Source organism: Aethalodelphis obliquidens, unplaced genomic scaffold (genome assembly GCF_003676395.1).
Source record: "Aethalodelphis obliquidens isolate GAN/ISIS:26980383/991018 unplaced genomic scaffold, ASM367639v1 scaffold31, whole genome shotgun sequence".
In the NCBI taxonomy this organism is placed as follows: Eukaryota; Metazoa; Chordata; class Mammalia; order Artiodactyla; family Delphinidae; genus Aethalodelphis; species Aethalodelphis obliquidens.
The window spans coordinates 13,842,351-13,858,285 of NW_020837975.1; the positions used below are offsets into that span (position 1 = coordinate 13,842,351).

At 37.0% G+C, this 15,935-nt stretch overlaps 1 protein-coding gene across 8 annotated transcripts in view; it reads left to right on the forward strand.

Annotated features, from left to right (window-relative positions):
- UBR2 (ubiquitin protein ligase E3 component n-recognin 2) overlaps positions 1 to 15,935 on the forward strand; it is a 116,229-nt gene that overhangs the window by 19,812 nt on the left and 80,482 nt on the right. For 7 of the 8 annotated variants that reach the window (XM_027127269.1, XM_027127268.1, XM_027127263.1 and 4 more), the window contains exon 3: positions 14,871 to 14,949. The exons of the other annotated variant lie outside the window; for it this stretch is intronic. In XM_027127269.1, the coding sequence (XP_026983070.1) occupies positions 14,871 to 14,949 (79 nt within the window). The remainder of the gene's footprint in view (positions 1 to 14,870; positions 14,950 to 15,935) is intronic. 8 annotated transcript variants of the gene reach the window in all.

A 15,935-nucleotide genomic window follows, 5' to 3' on the forward strand; every position in this document is an offset into this window, starting at 1 on the left:
TCATTTACTTACTACATGTGGGGATCCAGTTGTTCTAGCACTGTTTATTCTTTTGCCCATTGAATTGCTTTGGTACCTTATCAAAAACCATTTGCCCATATGAGTGTGGGTGTATTTCAGAACACTCTAATCAATTCCATTCATTGATATGGCTATTCGTATGCCAATAACCACATTAACTTGATTACTGTAACTTTGTAGTAAACTTTGAGTTGATTCCATTTTTGTTCCTTTAAAGTTTCATTTGTCTGTTTCAGATCCTTTGCATTTTATAAATTTTAGAATTAGCTTGTCAATGTTTATTTTTAAGAAAGACTGCTGAGATTATGATCAGGATTGCATTGAATCTATAGATCAATTTGGGAAGAATTGACGTTTTAACAATATTGAGTTTTCCAATCCATTAACATCTTATGTCTCTCCATTTATTGAGGTCTTCTTTAATCTCTTAACCGTGTTTTATGTTTTTATGTAGAATTTATACATACCTATAAGTATTTTATAATGGTATTCTTTTTTCTTAGTTTTAGTTTCTTAGTTTTTTTTTTTTTTTTTTTTTGGTGGTACGCGGGCCTCTCACTGCTGTGGCCTCTCCCATTGCGGAGCACAGGCTCCAGACGCGCAGGCCCAGCCGCTCCGCGGCATGTGGGATCTTCCCGGACCGGGGCACGAACCCGTGTCCCCTGCATCGGCAGGCGGACTCTCAAGCACTGCGCCACCAGGGAAGCCCCTAGTTTCTTAGTTTTAATTTCAGTTTTCTTCTGTGAATATAAAGAAATACAGTTGGGTTCTAATATTGATCTTGTGTCCTGTGACGTTGCTAAATTCGCTTAGTAGTTCTAGTAGTTTTTGTTATCTTCTGGGTTTTGTTCCTTAGGATTTTTGCATAATTGTGTCCTCTCTGAATGGACAGTTTTATTTGTTCCTTTACAGTCTTTCTGCCTTTTATTTTTTTGTGCCTTATTGCACTGGCGAAAGTAGGACATCCTTGCCTTGGATGGGAGGTATTCAGTCTTTTACTGTTAAATATGATGTTAGGTATAGTTTTCTGATATACACCCTTTATCTCATTGAGGACTTTCCCTTCTATTCCTAGTTTGCTGAGTGGTGTTTTTGTTTGGTTGTTTTTTGTTTTTTTATAAATGACTGAATGTTGTCAGGTGCTTTTATTACATCTATTGAGATTGTCATAATTTTCCTTTTTTATTCCATTAATGATTGCCTTGACTGATATTTTTCCAAATGGTTTTCATTACTGAGATAAACTCTACCTGATTATCATGTATTGTAACTTTTATATATTGCTGGATTCAGTTTGCTAGTGTTATTAAGGTGTTTTTGTGTCTGTACATTTCATGGATTACAGACACAAAAAAACCTTAATATAACACTGTCACTTATAGCATAAACCTGTCAGAACAGCAAGTGCAGAGATGGGGCAAGCTTTCAGGTTGCTTGATTCAGTGGCTCAATCATATCATTCAGGGCTCAGCTTCCTTCTCCCTGTCCTCTGCCATTCTTTTTTTAAAAAAAATATTTTAGGGGCTTCCCTGGTGGCGCAGTGGTTGAGAGTCTGCCTGCCGATGCAGGGGACACTGGTTCATGCCTCGGTCCGGGAGGATCCCACATGCCGCGGAGCGGCTGGGCCCGTGAGCCATGGCCGCTGAGCCTGCGCGTCCAGAGCTTGTGCTCCGCAACGGGAGAGGCCACAGCAGTGAGAGGCCCACGTACCACAAAAAAATATATATATATTTTAATTTCACTGGAGTATAGTTGATTTACAATGATGTGTTAGTTTCAGGTGTACAGCAAAGTGATTCAGTTATACATACACATACATTTTTTAGATTCTTTTTTCATATAGGTTATCACAGAATATTGAGTAGAGTTCCCTGTGCTATATAGTAGGTCCTTGTTGGTTATCTGTCTTTTATATAGTAGTGTGTGTATGTTCATTCCAAGCTCCTGATTTATCACCACCACCCCCACACACGTTTCCCCTTTGGTAACCGTAAGTTTGTTTTGGATATCTGTAAGTCTGTTTCTGTATTGTAAATAAGTTCATTTGTATGTTTTTTAAAAATTAAAAAAGAAAATAATAATATAAACCTGCACTTTCTTGTAATGTCTTCATCTGGTTTTGGTAGAGCAGAGTTACGCTGGCCTTATAAAATGAATTGAGAAGTATTCCTTTTTCCTATATTTTTGAAGAATTTGTATAAAATTGGTATGAGTTCTTCCTTCAGCATTTGAAGAATTTTCCAGTAAAACAAACCACTAAGGCCTGGTATTTTCTTCAGAGGAAGTTTTTGATAAATTTCTTTGATGCTTACTAGAGTTATTTAGAGCTTCATTTCATCTTGTGCAATTTTGGTACACTGTACTTTTCAGGAAATATGTTTCATTGTATAATGTCAAATTTATTGACATAGAGCTCTGCATATTTCCTTATGCTGTTGATATCTGTGGTATCTGTAGTGAGGTCCCCTCTTCCATTCTGATATTAGTAATTTGTGTTTTCTGTCTTTGAAAAGATTAATAAAACTGATTAAAGAATCAGTTTTTGGCTTTGTTAGTTTTCTTTTTTATCTGTTTTGTTTTTTTGATTTCTACTTTTATTCTTCTTTCTACTTAACTTTTGATTTAATGTGCTCATATTTTATTCTTTAATCCGTGGGTTATTTAGAAGCGCATTGTTTAATTTTCATATATTTGAGACTTTCCTAGATATATTGTAACTGGTTTCTAATACAATTAAAGTTTTGTAAGTTTGCAATCTTTAAATTTATTGAGACTTGTTTTATGACTTAGCAACATGGTCAGTCTTGTACATTCCATATGCACTTGAAAAGAAGGTGTATTTTGCAGTTGCTGGATGAGTAATCTATAAATGTCAATTAGGACAAGGTGGTTGATTGTGCCATTCAGGTCTTCTATACTTACTGATTTTTATGACTAGTTCTTTCAGTTACTGAAAAAGGGGTATGAAAATCTCCAAATGTGATTGTGGATTTGTTTACTTCTTTTAGTTCTATCAGTTTATGTTTCATGTATCTAAAAGCTCTTTTATTAACCACATACATAGATATTTATAATTGCTATATACTGATATATTTTATCATTATGAAATATCAGTGACCTTTATTAATTCTTGTACTTAGTCCTTGTCTTAAGGTCTATTTTATCAGATGTTGATATAGCCACTCCTTTCATAACATATCAGTGTTATATATACTTTTTACCTTTTTCAGTGGTTGCCCTAGAATTTGTGATATATTACAACTAACCCAAGTCCACTTTGCCTGAGAAAGTTTTCCTTTCACCTTCACTTTTGAAGAATAATTTTGTAGGTACAGAATTCTAGGTTGGTAGGCATTTTTTCTTTCAACACTTGAAATATTTCACTCTGCTTTCCTGTTGCTTGCATGGTTTCTGAGGAAAAGTCAGATGTAATTCTTATCTTTGCTCTTCTGTAGGTAAGTTGTTTTTCTCTTCCGGCTTCTTTCAGGATTTTTTCTTTATCTTTGATTTTCTGTAGTTTGAAAATGATATGCCTAGGTACAAGGTTTTTTGGTGTTTATCCCACTTGATGTTCTTTGAACTTCCTGGATTTATGGTTTGGTGCCTGCTATTCATTTAGGGAAATTCTCAATAAATATTGTTTTCAATATTCTGTTCCTTTCTCTCGTTCCTCTCTTTTTTGTATTCCTATTACACATACGTTAAACCTTTTGTAGGTGTCCCATAGTTCGTGGCCATTCTGTTGTGTTTTCCTTCCAGTCTTTTTTCTCTTTGCTTTTCAGCCTTAGAGCTTTCTTTTTTCCCCCAAGACGTATATTTAAAGGTTTGGTTTTTTTTAACTTTTTATTTTATACTTGAGTATAGCAGATTAACAATGTTGTGATTGTTTCAGGTGCACAGCAAAGGGAATCAGCCATACATGTACATGTATCCATTCTCCCCCAAATTCCCCTCCCATACATGAGCCTTAGAGCTTTCTGTTGAGACATCCTTAAGCTCAGAGATTCTTTCCTCGGCTATATCCAATCTACCAATAAGTCCATCAAAGTCTGTCTTCATTTCTGTTTCAGTGTTTTTTGATCTCTGGCATTTCTTTTTGGTTCTTTCTTAGGATTTCAATCTCTCTTTATATTGCCCATCTGTTCTTGCAGGCTGTCTACTGTATCCATTAGAGCCGTTAGCATATTAATCATAATTGTTTTTAATTCCAGGTCTGGTAATTCCAATATCTGAGTCTGATTTTGATGCTTGCTCTGTCTCTTCAAACTATTTTTTCGTCTTTTAGTGTGTCTTATAATTTTTTCTTGATCGCTAGACATGTGATATACTGGGTAAAAGGGATCTTGTAAATAGTCCAAACATAGAGAACAGACTTGTGGTTGCCAAGGGAGAGGGGGGTGTGAGGGGGAAAGTGTTGGGAGTTTGGGCTTAGCAGATGCAATCCTATTGTATATAGGATGGATAAACAACAGGGTACATTATAGCACAGGGAACTATATTCAATATCCTGTGATAAACCATAATGAAAAAGAATATATATATATGTATAACTGAATCACTTTGCTGTACAGCAGAAATTAACACAACACTGTAAATCAACTATACTTCAATAAAATTTAAAAAAAACAAAAAGCATCTGCTAGAAAATGTGTTACAGGAAAAAAAATAACGTGGTGGTAATGGGTCAGGGAGTAGAAGCATTCCATAGTCGTGTGATTAAGTCTCAGTCTTTTAGTGTGCCTGTACCTCTGAGCTGTGAACTTCGCATGTGTTTCTCAATGCCCCTGCATTCCCCCTTTAGTTGGGATAGGATGGCTAGAGTGGGCTGGAATTGGGTATTTCCCTTCTTTCAGTTCAGTTTGACTGATAATACCCCAGCAGGTTAGGCTCTGATTAAATAGTTTCTTCTGCAGGCAGACTTTGTTAAGAATAGAATGCTCTGGAATATTTCAAAGTGGTTCCTTTTACCCATCTTCTGCTGGAAGCACGAGAGAATTTTTCTCTGATATTCACTGTGAGAACCTAGTAGAACTCCAGGAAATTAAAGTCACTAAAGTATGGGACCCCCAATGACCAGGTCGCTGGAAATTTTTTTTTTTTTTATGGCTGTGTTGAGTCTTCATTGCGGTGCACAAGCTTCTCATTGCGGTGGCTTCTCTTGTTGTGGAGCACGGGCTCTAGGCATGCGGGCTTCAGTAGTTGTGGCACGCGGACTTCAGTAGTTGTGGCTCACGGGCTCTAGAGCTCAGGCTCAGTAGTTGTGGTGCACGGGCTTAGTTGCTCCACGACATGTGGGATCTTCCCAGACCAGGATCGAACCCGTGTCCCCTGCATTGGCAGGTGGATTCTTAACCACTGAGCCACCAGGGGAGTCCCCCTGGAATTTTTAATTTTTCAAACTTGATCACACTGAGCCTTCAACAGTTGGTTAATTACAGTTCATGTTTCCCTACCTCAGCACTGGTTCCTGTGGAGGTTTGTGCTAGTGGCTTTCTGCTCTCATAAGTTGTTATTCTCTGTGTTCACCTGTTGGTCTCTCCAATTTTGGGGTTAGCAGTTTGCCCTATGACTTCACTTGTCTTACTTGTCTAAGAAGAGTTGTTGATATTTCAGTTTGTTCAGCTTTTTACTGTTGTTAGGACAGAGTGGCGACCTCCAAACTTCTTACATGCTGGGCTGGAAACTGCAAGTCTGTGCTCATTTTTTTAAAGCATATTTTCCTGAATATAGAATTTTGGGTTGATACTTTCTTTTCCTTTTCAGTGTTTTAAAGATCCTGATCCACTCCTGACCTCTATGGTTTCTGATGATAAGTCAGCTTTTATTAGCATATCTATATTCCCTTATGTGAAATGTGTTGGCTTTCTCTAGCTGCCTTCAAGTGTTTTACTTTATCTTTGAATTTTAACAGTTTGATTATGATACACCTAGCTATATGTTCTTTGTATTTATCTTCTTGAGGCTCCTTGAGTTTCTTGGATCTGTAAGTTGATGTCTTTAACCAAATTTGGGAAATTTAGGTTACTGTATCTTCAGATATATTTTCTGCCTTGTTTTTGCCGCTCTTGGGACTCCAGTTACAGTATAATTGAGGGACTGTAATTAGTACAGCAGTGCATATGTATAACCTATCAATATAAATTTATTAATATAAATATATATGTAATATGAGTATATTTACATATAGATAGATGGTGTGTGCTCTAAACATTCTAATAAAAGGGATCCATGATCAAGAGAGTTTGGAGATGGGTGCTTTCACCAACCCCCAACTTACCTTTAATATAATGGCATTTAACGACTGGTACAGTAACTATGCACATTTGTCTTTTCTGTTAAATGATGGGCTCCTAGAGGACAAGTCACTGGCTTTACTTTTCTTAATAATTATATAAAAATATAAAGACAATGGTTCTCAGATTTTTAAAAATCCAAAAATGTTATCTGTGAGAGGCAAAGTAAAACAGAAAGTCGCTAAAAATAGGAATAGAAACAGTGGAGAAAAATATACCAGGCAAAAAGTATGATACAAAAGAAAGCTAAAGGGCTTCCCTAGTGGCGCAGTGGTTGAGGGTCCGCCTGCCAATGCAGGGGGCGCGGGTTCGTGCCCCGGTCCGGGAGGATCCCACGTGCCGCGCAGCGGCTGGGCCCGTGAGCCATGGCCGCTGGGCCTGCGCGTCCGGAGCCTGTGCTCCGCAACGGGAGAGGCCACAACAGTGAGAGGCCCGCATACCACAAAAAAAAAAAGAAAGAAAGCTAAAGTAGCAGTTTCCATATTTGACAAATTTAATATTTATGGTAGAAAACGTAAGGGACACAGAAAGACAGCCCAATTAAAAAATGGGCAAAGGATTTGAATAGACATTTCTCTAAATGCTCTGGTTGGTTATAGTTGCACAACCTTGTAAATATATTAAGAACCACTAAGTTGTATACTTTAAGAAGGCGAATTATATAATACGTGAATTATATCTCAATTGTAAATAAGTGATCTGGGGCTTCCCTGGTGGCGCAGTGGTTGAGAGTCCGCCTGCCGATGCAGAGGACATGGGTTTGTGCCCCAGTCCGGGAAGATCCCACATGCCGCGGAGCGGCTGGGCCCGTGAGCCATGGCCGCTGAGCCTGCGTGTCCAGAGCCTGTGCTCCACAACAGGAGAGGCCACAACAGTGAGAGGCCCGCGTACCGCAAAAATAAATAAATAAATAAAATAAAATAAAATAAAATAAAATAAAAAAGTGACCTGTATATTTTGTCTTAAAGACCAAACCTCACTTAATTCTCAAGGCTTAGAGCCATGCAGATTGTTCTCCCACTATATTTATTGCAAAAAGAATTAGAAACAAATAACAAAAGAGTAGGTTAAACAAAGTTTGAGAACTAACATTGCTAGAACTAACATTAAGTAATGTTGAGAACTAACATTAAGTAAAAGAAAATCACTGAAAGTACTGAGGAAATTTAGAAACAGAACTGAATATAAGATTACATGTTGAAATTTGGGGGGCATAGCTAAAGTAGTATTTAGAAGGAAATGTATAACTTTAAAATGTTTGCCCAAAAAAAGAAAGGTTAAAAATAAACTATACAAACATACATTTCCTGGCTGTGTCTGCCTAGAAAAGGGCCTAGAAACAATGAAACTACCATAGCAGTGAGCATACCTGGTACCCAAATACTGGTTTCTAAATACCATTGTCCAATAAAAAGAATCAGAGTTCCATGGAGGAATGATTGATTCCAGGGCTGGGACAAGGAAGATAAAAAATAAGCCTGGAACATGTTATGTTGCCAGAGGTAAGAAAGTCCTCAAAAAGGAACAGGGCCTGTTGAAAGGGCATGGGGACCAAACTGAAAGAGTTCCCAATGGCCATAGCTAAAACAATTTGGGTAATGAAATAAGTAATGATAGTATTAAATTATAACCCATAGAATAAAATAAATATCCATGAGTCCATACTCTTTGAGTAAATAAGCGGGAGAGAAGGGATGTTTTCAGTAGTTTTCCTGTATTGAAGAGTTACAGTTAATAAATAAAACAGAAAATCATCATTAGGCAAGTAACACAGTAATAATTGTAGTCTAGATCCATTGATAGATGCTAAAGCTAGTGGATGAAATTTTGAGGAGAAATAGGAGGATGTTTGCATAGTCACAGAGTATCTCCCCAAATATATTTAATTACAAAAGGAACAATAACAACTTTACAGTGAAGAAATCTGGCAGACACCATCTTAATGAAGTGAGCAAAAGTAACATCACCAGTAACAAAGCATATCAAATCAACACGTGCCCCATGTTATGATGCACTGAGAAAGACACAGCATCATTCCTCTGGTGTTTTTGCCAAAAATGCATAACTCAGTCTAATCATGAAAACATCACAAATGCAAATTGTGGAACATCTGCAAAATAACTAACCAGTACTCTTCAAAAGGGTTATGGTCTCAAAGTCAAGTAAAGACTGGGGAACTGTCAATCTTTTGGAGATTAGAGGAGATTAAGGAGAAATTACATTTAATGTAATGTGGGAGCCTATGTTGGATCCAGAAAAGAAAAAAAGGACCTTAGTGGGAAAACCAATGATATTTGAATAAGGTCTGTAGTTAATAATATTGTACCAATGTTTTTGGTACAATTTCCTTGTCCAATTTCCTTGTACTATGGTTAACATTAAGGAAAGCTTGGTAAGGGTGTAAAGGAACTCTACTATTTTTGCAATTTTTCTATAAATAAAATTATTTCAAAGATAAAAAAGAAAAATAAGGTAAACATTGAGTTCAGGAAGTTTGTAGAAATAGAACAATTGAGCACACTCAAAGGAAAAAGAAGAAAGGAAATAAAAAGATCAGAAAATGAAGCAAAAGTAAAAAGTTGAGATACTCTCTGGAATTATTAAGGTAGTCTTCTGAGAAGACTGAGTAAGAAAAGAGAAGATACACATATATAAAATTCAGAATGAAGATTGAGACGTACACTCACTGCATTCCTTTTAGTGATGTCATTTCTTGCCGAAGCTGGGCCCTCTCCGTTGTTGTGATTAAAAAGCAAATACCTGTGGAATAAGAAATGAGGGTGGCAGTATCCAGTCTGATTCTAAGATTTGAGAAATTGTGCAGTGCCTAACAGGTTCTAAGTTCTTTGAGTCTAACTGTTTGATAAATAGAATGATTAGGTGTTTCATTTGGTCTAGTGATACCCTGAAAGAAACTGTTGAGACACTAAAGATGCCATGAACTAAGAAAGTTTGACAACCTCTGAAATATGAGAATTATGAATAAGTAAATGCTAAAAAGAAATTGAAAATGTAGATGAAATGGATAGATTTGTAGGAAAATGATAGGCAACTTGAATATAGTATGAAAACATTGGAATGGTAATCAAAGATCTTCCCTCCCAAAAATCGCATACCTGGATGTCTGTGTATGGGTAAGTTCTATCAAATTTTGAAGGAACAGTTAATTCCTTTCTTAAACAAGTTACTGCAGAAACGAGGGAAAGAGTGAAAACTGCCTAACTCTTTATGCAGCTACTTAATAAGCTTGATTTGAAACCCTGATAAATTCAAGAGGAGATATTATAAAGCCATTTCCCTTATTAATGTAGATGAAAGGGATCCTAAATAAAATATTAGCTATCTGAATCCAAGAATATACTAAAAGAGTCATGCATCATGATCAAATGGAATTTAATTTAACAATCCAAAGGTAGTTCATCTTTAAAACAATTATTGATGTAATTCACCATTTTAATAGTTGAGAAAAGAAAAATGTTTTTCTGATTTGATTCAGAAAAGCATTTCATGTATTTCAATTATTGTTTGTGATTTAATTCTTAGCAAACGAAGAATATATAAGGGAACTTTATTGAGTATTTGTATATTAGATTTTTAAAGTTTTTTATTATAGACAGTTTCAAACATAATAAAGGTAGGGTGAGTGGTACAATAGACGTGACAGGTAATCATTGCTCAGCTTCAGCAATTATCAATATATGGCAACTCTTTTTAATCTATATACACACACATACACTCTCATACACTTTTTTCCTGCCCTGCTAGATTATTTGGAAGCATATTCCAGACAACATGCTCTTTTTAATCAATACTGAGTATGTACCTTTTTTCTCTATAACCATTAATATCCTAAAATAATTAACACTAATTCCTTAATATTATCTGCTGTCTAGCAGAGTTGAAATTGTCCTGATTGACTCATAACTGTGAATTTACAGTTCACACATTGCATTTGGCTGTTATTCTTCGTTTTTTCTTTTAAACTATAATAGCTCTTTTACCTCTTTCCTTCCTTCTTTTTTCCATTATGTTACTAAGAAACCAGGTCATTTGTTCTATGGAATTTTCCACATTCTAGATTTGGCTGATTGTGGCCCCATGGTGTTGCTTAAATGTTTCTTTTTTCCCTGTCTTTCCTCGAAACAGGTAGTTAGGCTTGATTAACTTCTATTATTGGGGGGGGGTGGATAATAATTTCATAATTATTGATGCATGACTTTTTTTTAACGAACTTTATTATTATTTTTATTTTTTTTTTTGCGGTACGCGGGCCTCTCACTGTTGTGGCCTCTCCCGTTGCGGAGCACAGGCTCCAGATGCGCAGGCTCAGCGGCCATGGCTCACGGGCCTAGCCGCTCTGCGGCATGTGGGATCTTCCCGGACCGGGGCACGAACCCGTGTCCCCTGCATCAGCAGGCTGACTCTCAACCACTGCACCACCAGGGAAGCCCAACTTTATTATTTTTATTTATTTTTGGCGGCATTCGGTCTTCGTTGCTGCGCGGGCTTTTTCTAGTTGGCAGGGAACAGGGGCCACTCTTCGTTGTGGTGCACGGGCTTCTCTTTACGGTGGCTTCTCTTGTTGTGGAGCACAGGCTCTAGGCACGCGGGCTTCAGTAGTTGTGGCATGTGGGCTCAGTAGTTGTGGCTCAAGGTCTCTAGAGCACAGGCTCAGTAGTTGTGGCGCACGGGCTTAGTTGCTCCACGGCATGTGGGATCTTCCCGGACCAGGGCTCGAACCTGTGTCCCCTGCATTGGCAGGTAGATTCTTAACCACTACGCCACCAAGGAAGCCTGATGCATAACTTCTTAATATCAGGAAGTATATGATGCTTGGCTGCTTTTGTTAAAATTGATCAGTGGGTTTAGGCACCTGGCACAAGTAACCATCGTGAAGGTCTCCAGCAGCCTCTTATTTATTGATGTTTTTTGCCGCGCCCTGTGGCATGTGGGATCTTAGTTCCCCAACCAGGGATTTAACCTGTGCCCCCTGCGTTGGAAGCACGGAGTCTTAACCACTGCCAGGGAAGTCCCTCCATCAGCCTTTTTGCCTAATGTTTTAGCAGTCACTGATGCTTGCTGCCTGGATCGTTATTCATTAGGGGGTAGCAAAATGTTGCTACTCTAATTTATCATCTCTTCTTTGTTTATGAGCTAGTCTTTTATGAAAGAAACAGTCCTCATCGATCCTTCGATAACCCTGAGGCACAGTTTATATAGGAAAGACAAGATAAATGCTTGATTCTTTCTAGAAGAGCACTTTCTTAGTAAACCTACAATGAACATAATACTTAGATGTGTTTACTTTAATACCTAAAGTAAGAAAAGGATGCCTACTATTACTGCTTTTGTTTAACATATTACTAGAAGTCCTTGTCAACAGTATAAGGGAAGAAGAATAACTATTGTAAGGAAAAAGATAAAATTGTCATTATGTACAGACTATACACATTTACTTCAGGGGAATAAAACAGAATCAGCAAACTATTAAAACTGCCTTGAGTTCATCAAGGGTCTTAAAAATCAATACTATTTCTTTTCATCATCCTTAACCAGCTAGAAAATGAAATTTTTAAAAAATGTGTATCATTAAAACAACAAAACCTAGAAAGTACCTAGATATTAGTCTAATCAAGAATACACAGGACTCATTAAGAAAAATTTTAAACTTCAATAAAAGATATAGGAAATAATCATGGACATGATAATTTACTCTTATCAATAAATTCCAAATAATCTCTGTCAAAATTTTAGCTGGGTATTTTCGAGGAACTCTGTAAACTTATTGTGTAGAAGAATAAATAATAATTCATGAATAGTTAAATCAACCTTTAAAAAAGGAGAATAATGGGGAATTTACCCTATCAGATATTAAGATATATCAATACTACAAAAAGCCATAGTAATACCATGTGGAATAGTATAAGAACAAACAAAAAGATCACTCTTAGAGAGCTTAGATAATAGACCCAAGGATATATGGGAAACTTAATATGTTATATAGGTGACAGCACAATCAATAGGTAAAAGTTACGTTGTTTAGTAAATGGTTTTAGAAAAAGCAGCTCATTATATATGGAGAAGTAAAACAGTATCTCTATCCTGTGTCATATGCAAAGGTAGATTCCAGATGGATTAAACACCTAAATGGGGAAGGTAAAACCAAAAGGTTTAATAGAAGAAAATTATTTTCTTTAAAAACATATATATTTTTGTGACCTAGGGTTGGGGAAGGAACTTCTAAAACCTCAAAGCACAAACGAATTTTTGTGTAAATTTAATTGCATCAAAATAGGGAGCTCTATTTAACAAAGGACCCCATGGGCAAAACTAATATACATGTGACAAATGGGAGACAATATTTGCAATGTTTAAATTGCCAAGTGATTAATGTCCTCTATACTAGATTATATAGGAAACTCCTGCAAATAAACAAGATAAAGAAAGCAATCCCAGCAGAAAAATGGGCAAAGGATATAAACAGGCAGTTTATAGAAAAGGAAATCCTCAAAGCAGTAAGCATATGAAGAGTTGCTCAAATGTATTAGCAGTCAGAGAAATACAAATTAAAACAGTAAGATAGGGGCTTCCCTGGTGGCTCAGTGGTTAAGAATCCTCCTGCCAATGCAGGGGACACGGGTTCGAGCCCTGGCCCAGGAAGATCCCACATGCTGTGGAGCAACTAAACCCATGTGCCACAACTGCTGAGCCTGTGCTCTAGAGCCCGCAAGCCACAACTACTGAGCCTGTGTGCCACAACTACTGAAGCCCGCACACCTAGAGCCTGTGCTCTGCAACAAGAGAAGCCACTGCAATGAGAAGCACATGCACTGCAATGAAGAGTAGCCCCCGCTCGCTGCAACTAGAGAAAGCCCACGTGCAGCAATGAGGACCCAATGCAGCCAAAAAAAAAAACAAAAAAAGACAGTAAGATATTTCATATATGTTAAGCTGGCACATATTAGCAAACGAGATAAAAACCAAATGCTGATGAAGATGCAGGTTATAAAAACTCTTACCAAAAAAAAAAAACTCTTACACACTGCTGGGGCACATGTAGCCACTCTGGACAGTAGCATGGCACTCAGAATTAAAACTCTATATGTATATGACCCAGCAATTCTGCTCTTGCGTTTATATGCCGAAGAAAATCTCAGTCAGATCCATAAGAAAACATTTACAGGGATATTCATTGCAGCATTATTTGGTAGAAAGGCATTAGAGGTAATCCAGGTGTCCGGTGCAGGGATAGTAGAGAGAAAAAATGTTTTGGATACATGCCATGGCATATGATATACCAATCAGAAACAGCAAATCAAATGTACACATACAAAATGAATGAATTATGTTACAGAATTGAAAAAGAACAGAATGAGATATAACACAGTAAGATTTGCACACATCAAAAATACATGCACTCGGGGCTTCCCTGGTGGCACAGTGGTTGATAGTCCACCTGCCGATGCAGGGGACACGGGTTCATGCCCCGGTCCGGGAAGATCCCACATGCCGCGGAGCGGCTGGGCCCGTGAGACATGGCCGCTGAGCCTGCGCGTCCAGAGCCTGTGCTCTGCAGTGGGAGAGGCCACAGCAGTGGGAGGCCCGCGTACCACAAAAAAAAAATACATGCACTCAGTAAACAATAAGGATTTACTGTATGGCCCAGGAAACTATATTCAGCATCTTGTAATAACCTATAATGGAAAAGAATCTGAAATATATATATATACACACACACATATATATATCCAAATCACTCTGCTGTACACGTGAAACTAATAAAATATTGTAAATCAACTACAATTTTAAAAATAAATTTTTTTTAAATACATGCATTCAAAACATTTTGCAAGAACACATACAAATTAAAGGGCATACAATAGGCATAGTAGGGTGGTTGCCTATGAGGATACAGAAACAAGGATAAGGGGAAATTTAAAGATTTTCATGACACCCCATCTCATTTCATAGAATCATAGAAATTATTTAAGATATGATCTGTAAATGTATCTAAATGGCAGTATGATAAAAGCAAATGAAATGATCGAAGGCACCACTGTCAACCCCTTCACTTTGTGGAACTCCTACTCCCCCATCAGGATGTCTTATTAACCACAGGTTTGTGTGACCATCAGATACACAGACGGAGTGTGGAGACCCATGTCAGCTTGCATATTGAACACTTAATACGTTATTACCATTTAAATTAGTTAAAATATCTTAAGAATTTATAATATTTAAAATCTATTCCATATACATCTGTATGTTTTAATATAAAATAGAATTTCCCCAAATCTTTAGGGAAAATTGCCATTCTAGTAATATGTGCCTTCTAAGACCCCCTAGTGCACATCCAGTATGAGAAGCAGGTTCTTAAGCTGACTGCATTGATCAAAGATCTGATAGATCTTTGGGAAAAATAATTTCTTTTCTTCTAACACTAAGGCATTTCACTATTCTGGCTCTTCCAAGATGGATTCCAGTTTGAAATATTATGTGGTAAAATATACAGTTATTTTATGACACTCTGATTTTTTTTTTTCTTTAACTTTACAGAGACTGTGCAGTTGATCCAACTTGTGTTTTATGCATGGAGTGCTTTTTGGGAAGTATTCACAGAGACCATCGATATAGGGTTAGTAATATCCAGATAATAACCACACCTAGTATTGAATTTTATACTCAATACCTTTTCTTCTCAAAATTCCAAGATTTAACACTGAAACAGGGGAGAGTGGTTTAAGAAATGTGTTACTCAAATACCATTAAACATACGATGGCAGTGTAGAGATGAATTATGAATCCAGATTTCATGGAACACATGAAAGACTATAGATAACAGCTATAGTTTAGCTGTTTAAAAGACTATAGATAACAGCTCTTTCAGTATTGGTTTTCAACTAGTTTGTTTTGTTATTTTTTTAATGTTTATTATCTTTATAATTCTAGGTTTATAAAGCAAGTTGTCAAAAATTAGAGGATAAAGGTGAGAGTTAAAATGCAAGAGGGAGGTCCTGAAGGGAGATGAGTGAGCAATGAAGTAAAAGTGACAGGATTATACCATTAAGAAATGGTTCTATCTATTGGTCAGCTTCTACAGAATTGTCATTTCTTAATATTAAAGAGGCATCTACTACAATGTAGAAAAGGGCCAAATTCAGAACATAAGACTAATCAATTTTTTTTTAACTGCTATAACGCAATCAGTAGTTTTCCAAAAATCAAGTATGTTTGCTTTTAAGTCAGGGATACAAAATACATAGGCAGATTATTGCTAAGCCTGTCCTGGTTCCTCTACTGGAAGCTGAAGACAGAGCTATGAACATTCAAAAATTTAGGGAACTGTTAGTAGCTGGAACTTTTCACCCTAATCTCAAATAAAAATAGAGAAGAAATACTACAGTCTTACTAATTCAAGACTTTTGATTCAGGACTTTTCCTCCTGTTTGTTTTTATTTACTCTACCCGAGTATTGTTAACAGTGAACTAAAACAGCTGCAAAATTGAATTCATATTTTTATATGTTCTTTTTTTTTTTGCGGTACACGGGCCTTGCACTGTTGTGGCCTCTCCCACTGCGGAGCACAGGCTCTGGACGCGCAGGCTCAGCGGCCATGGCTC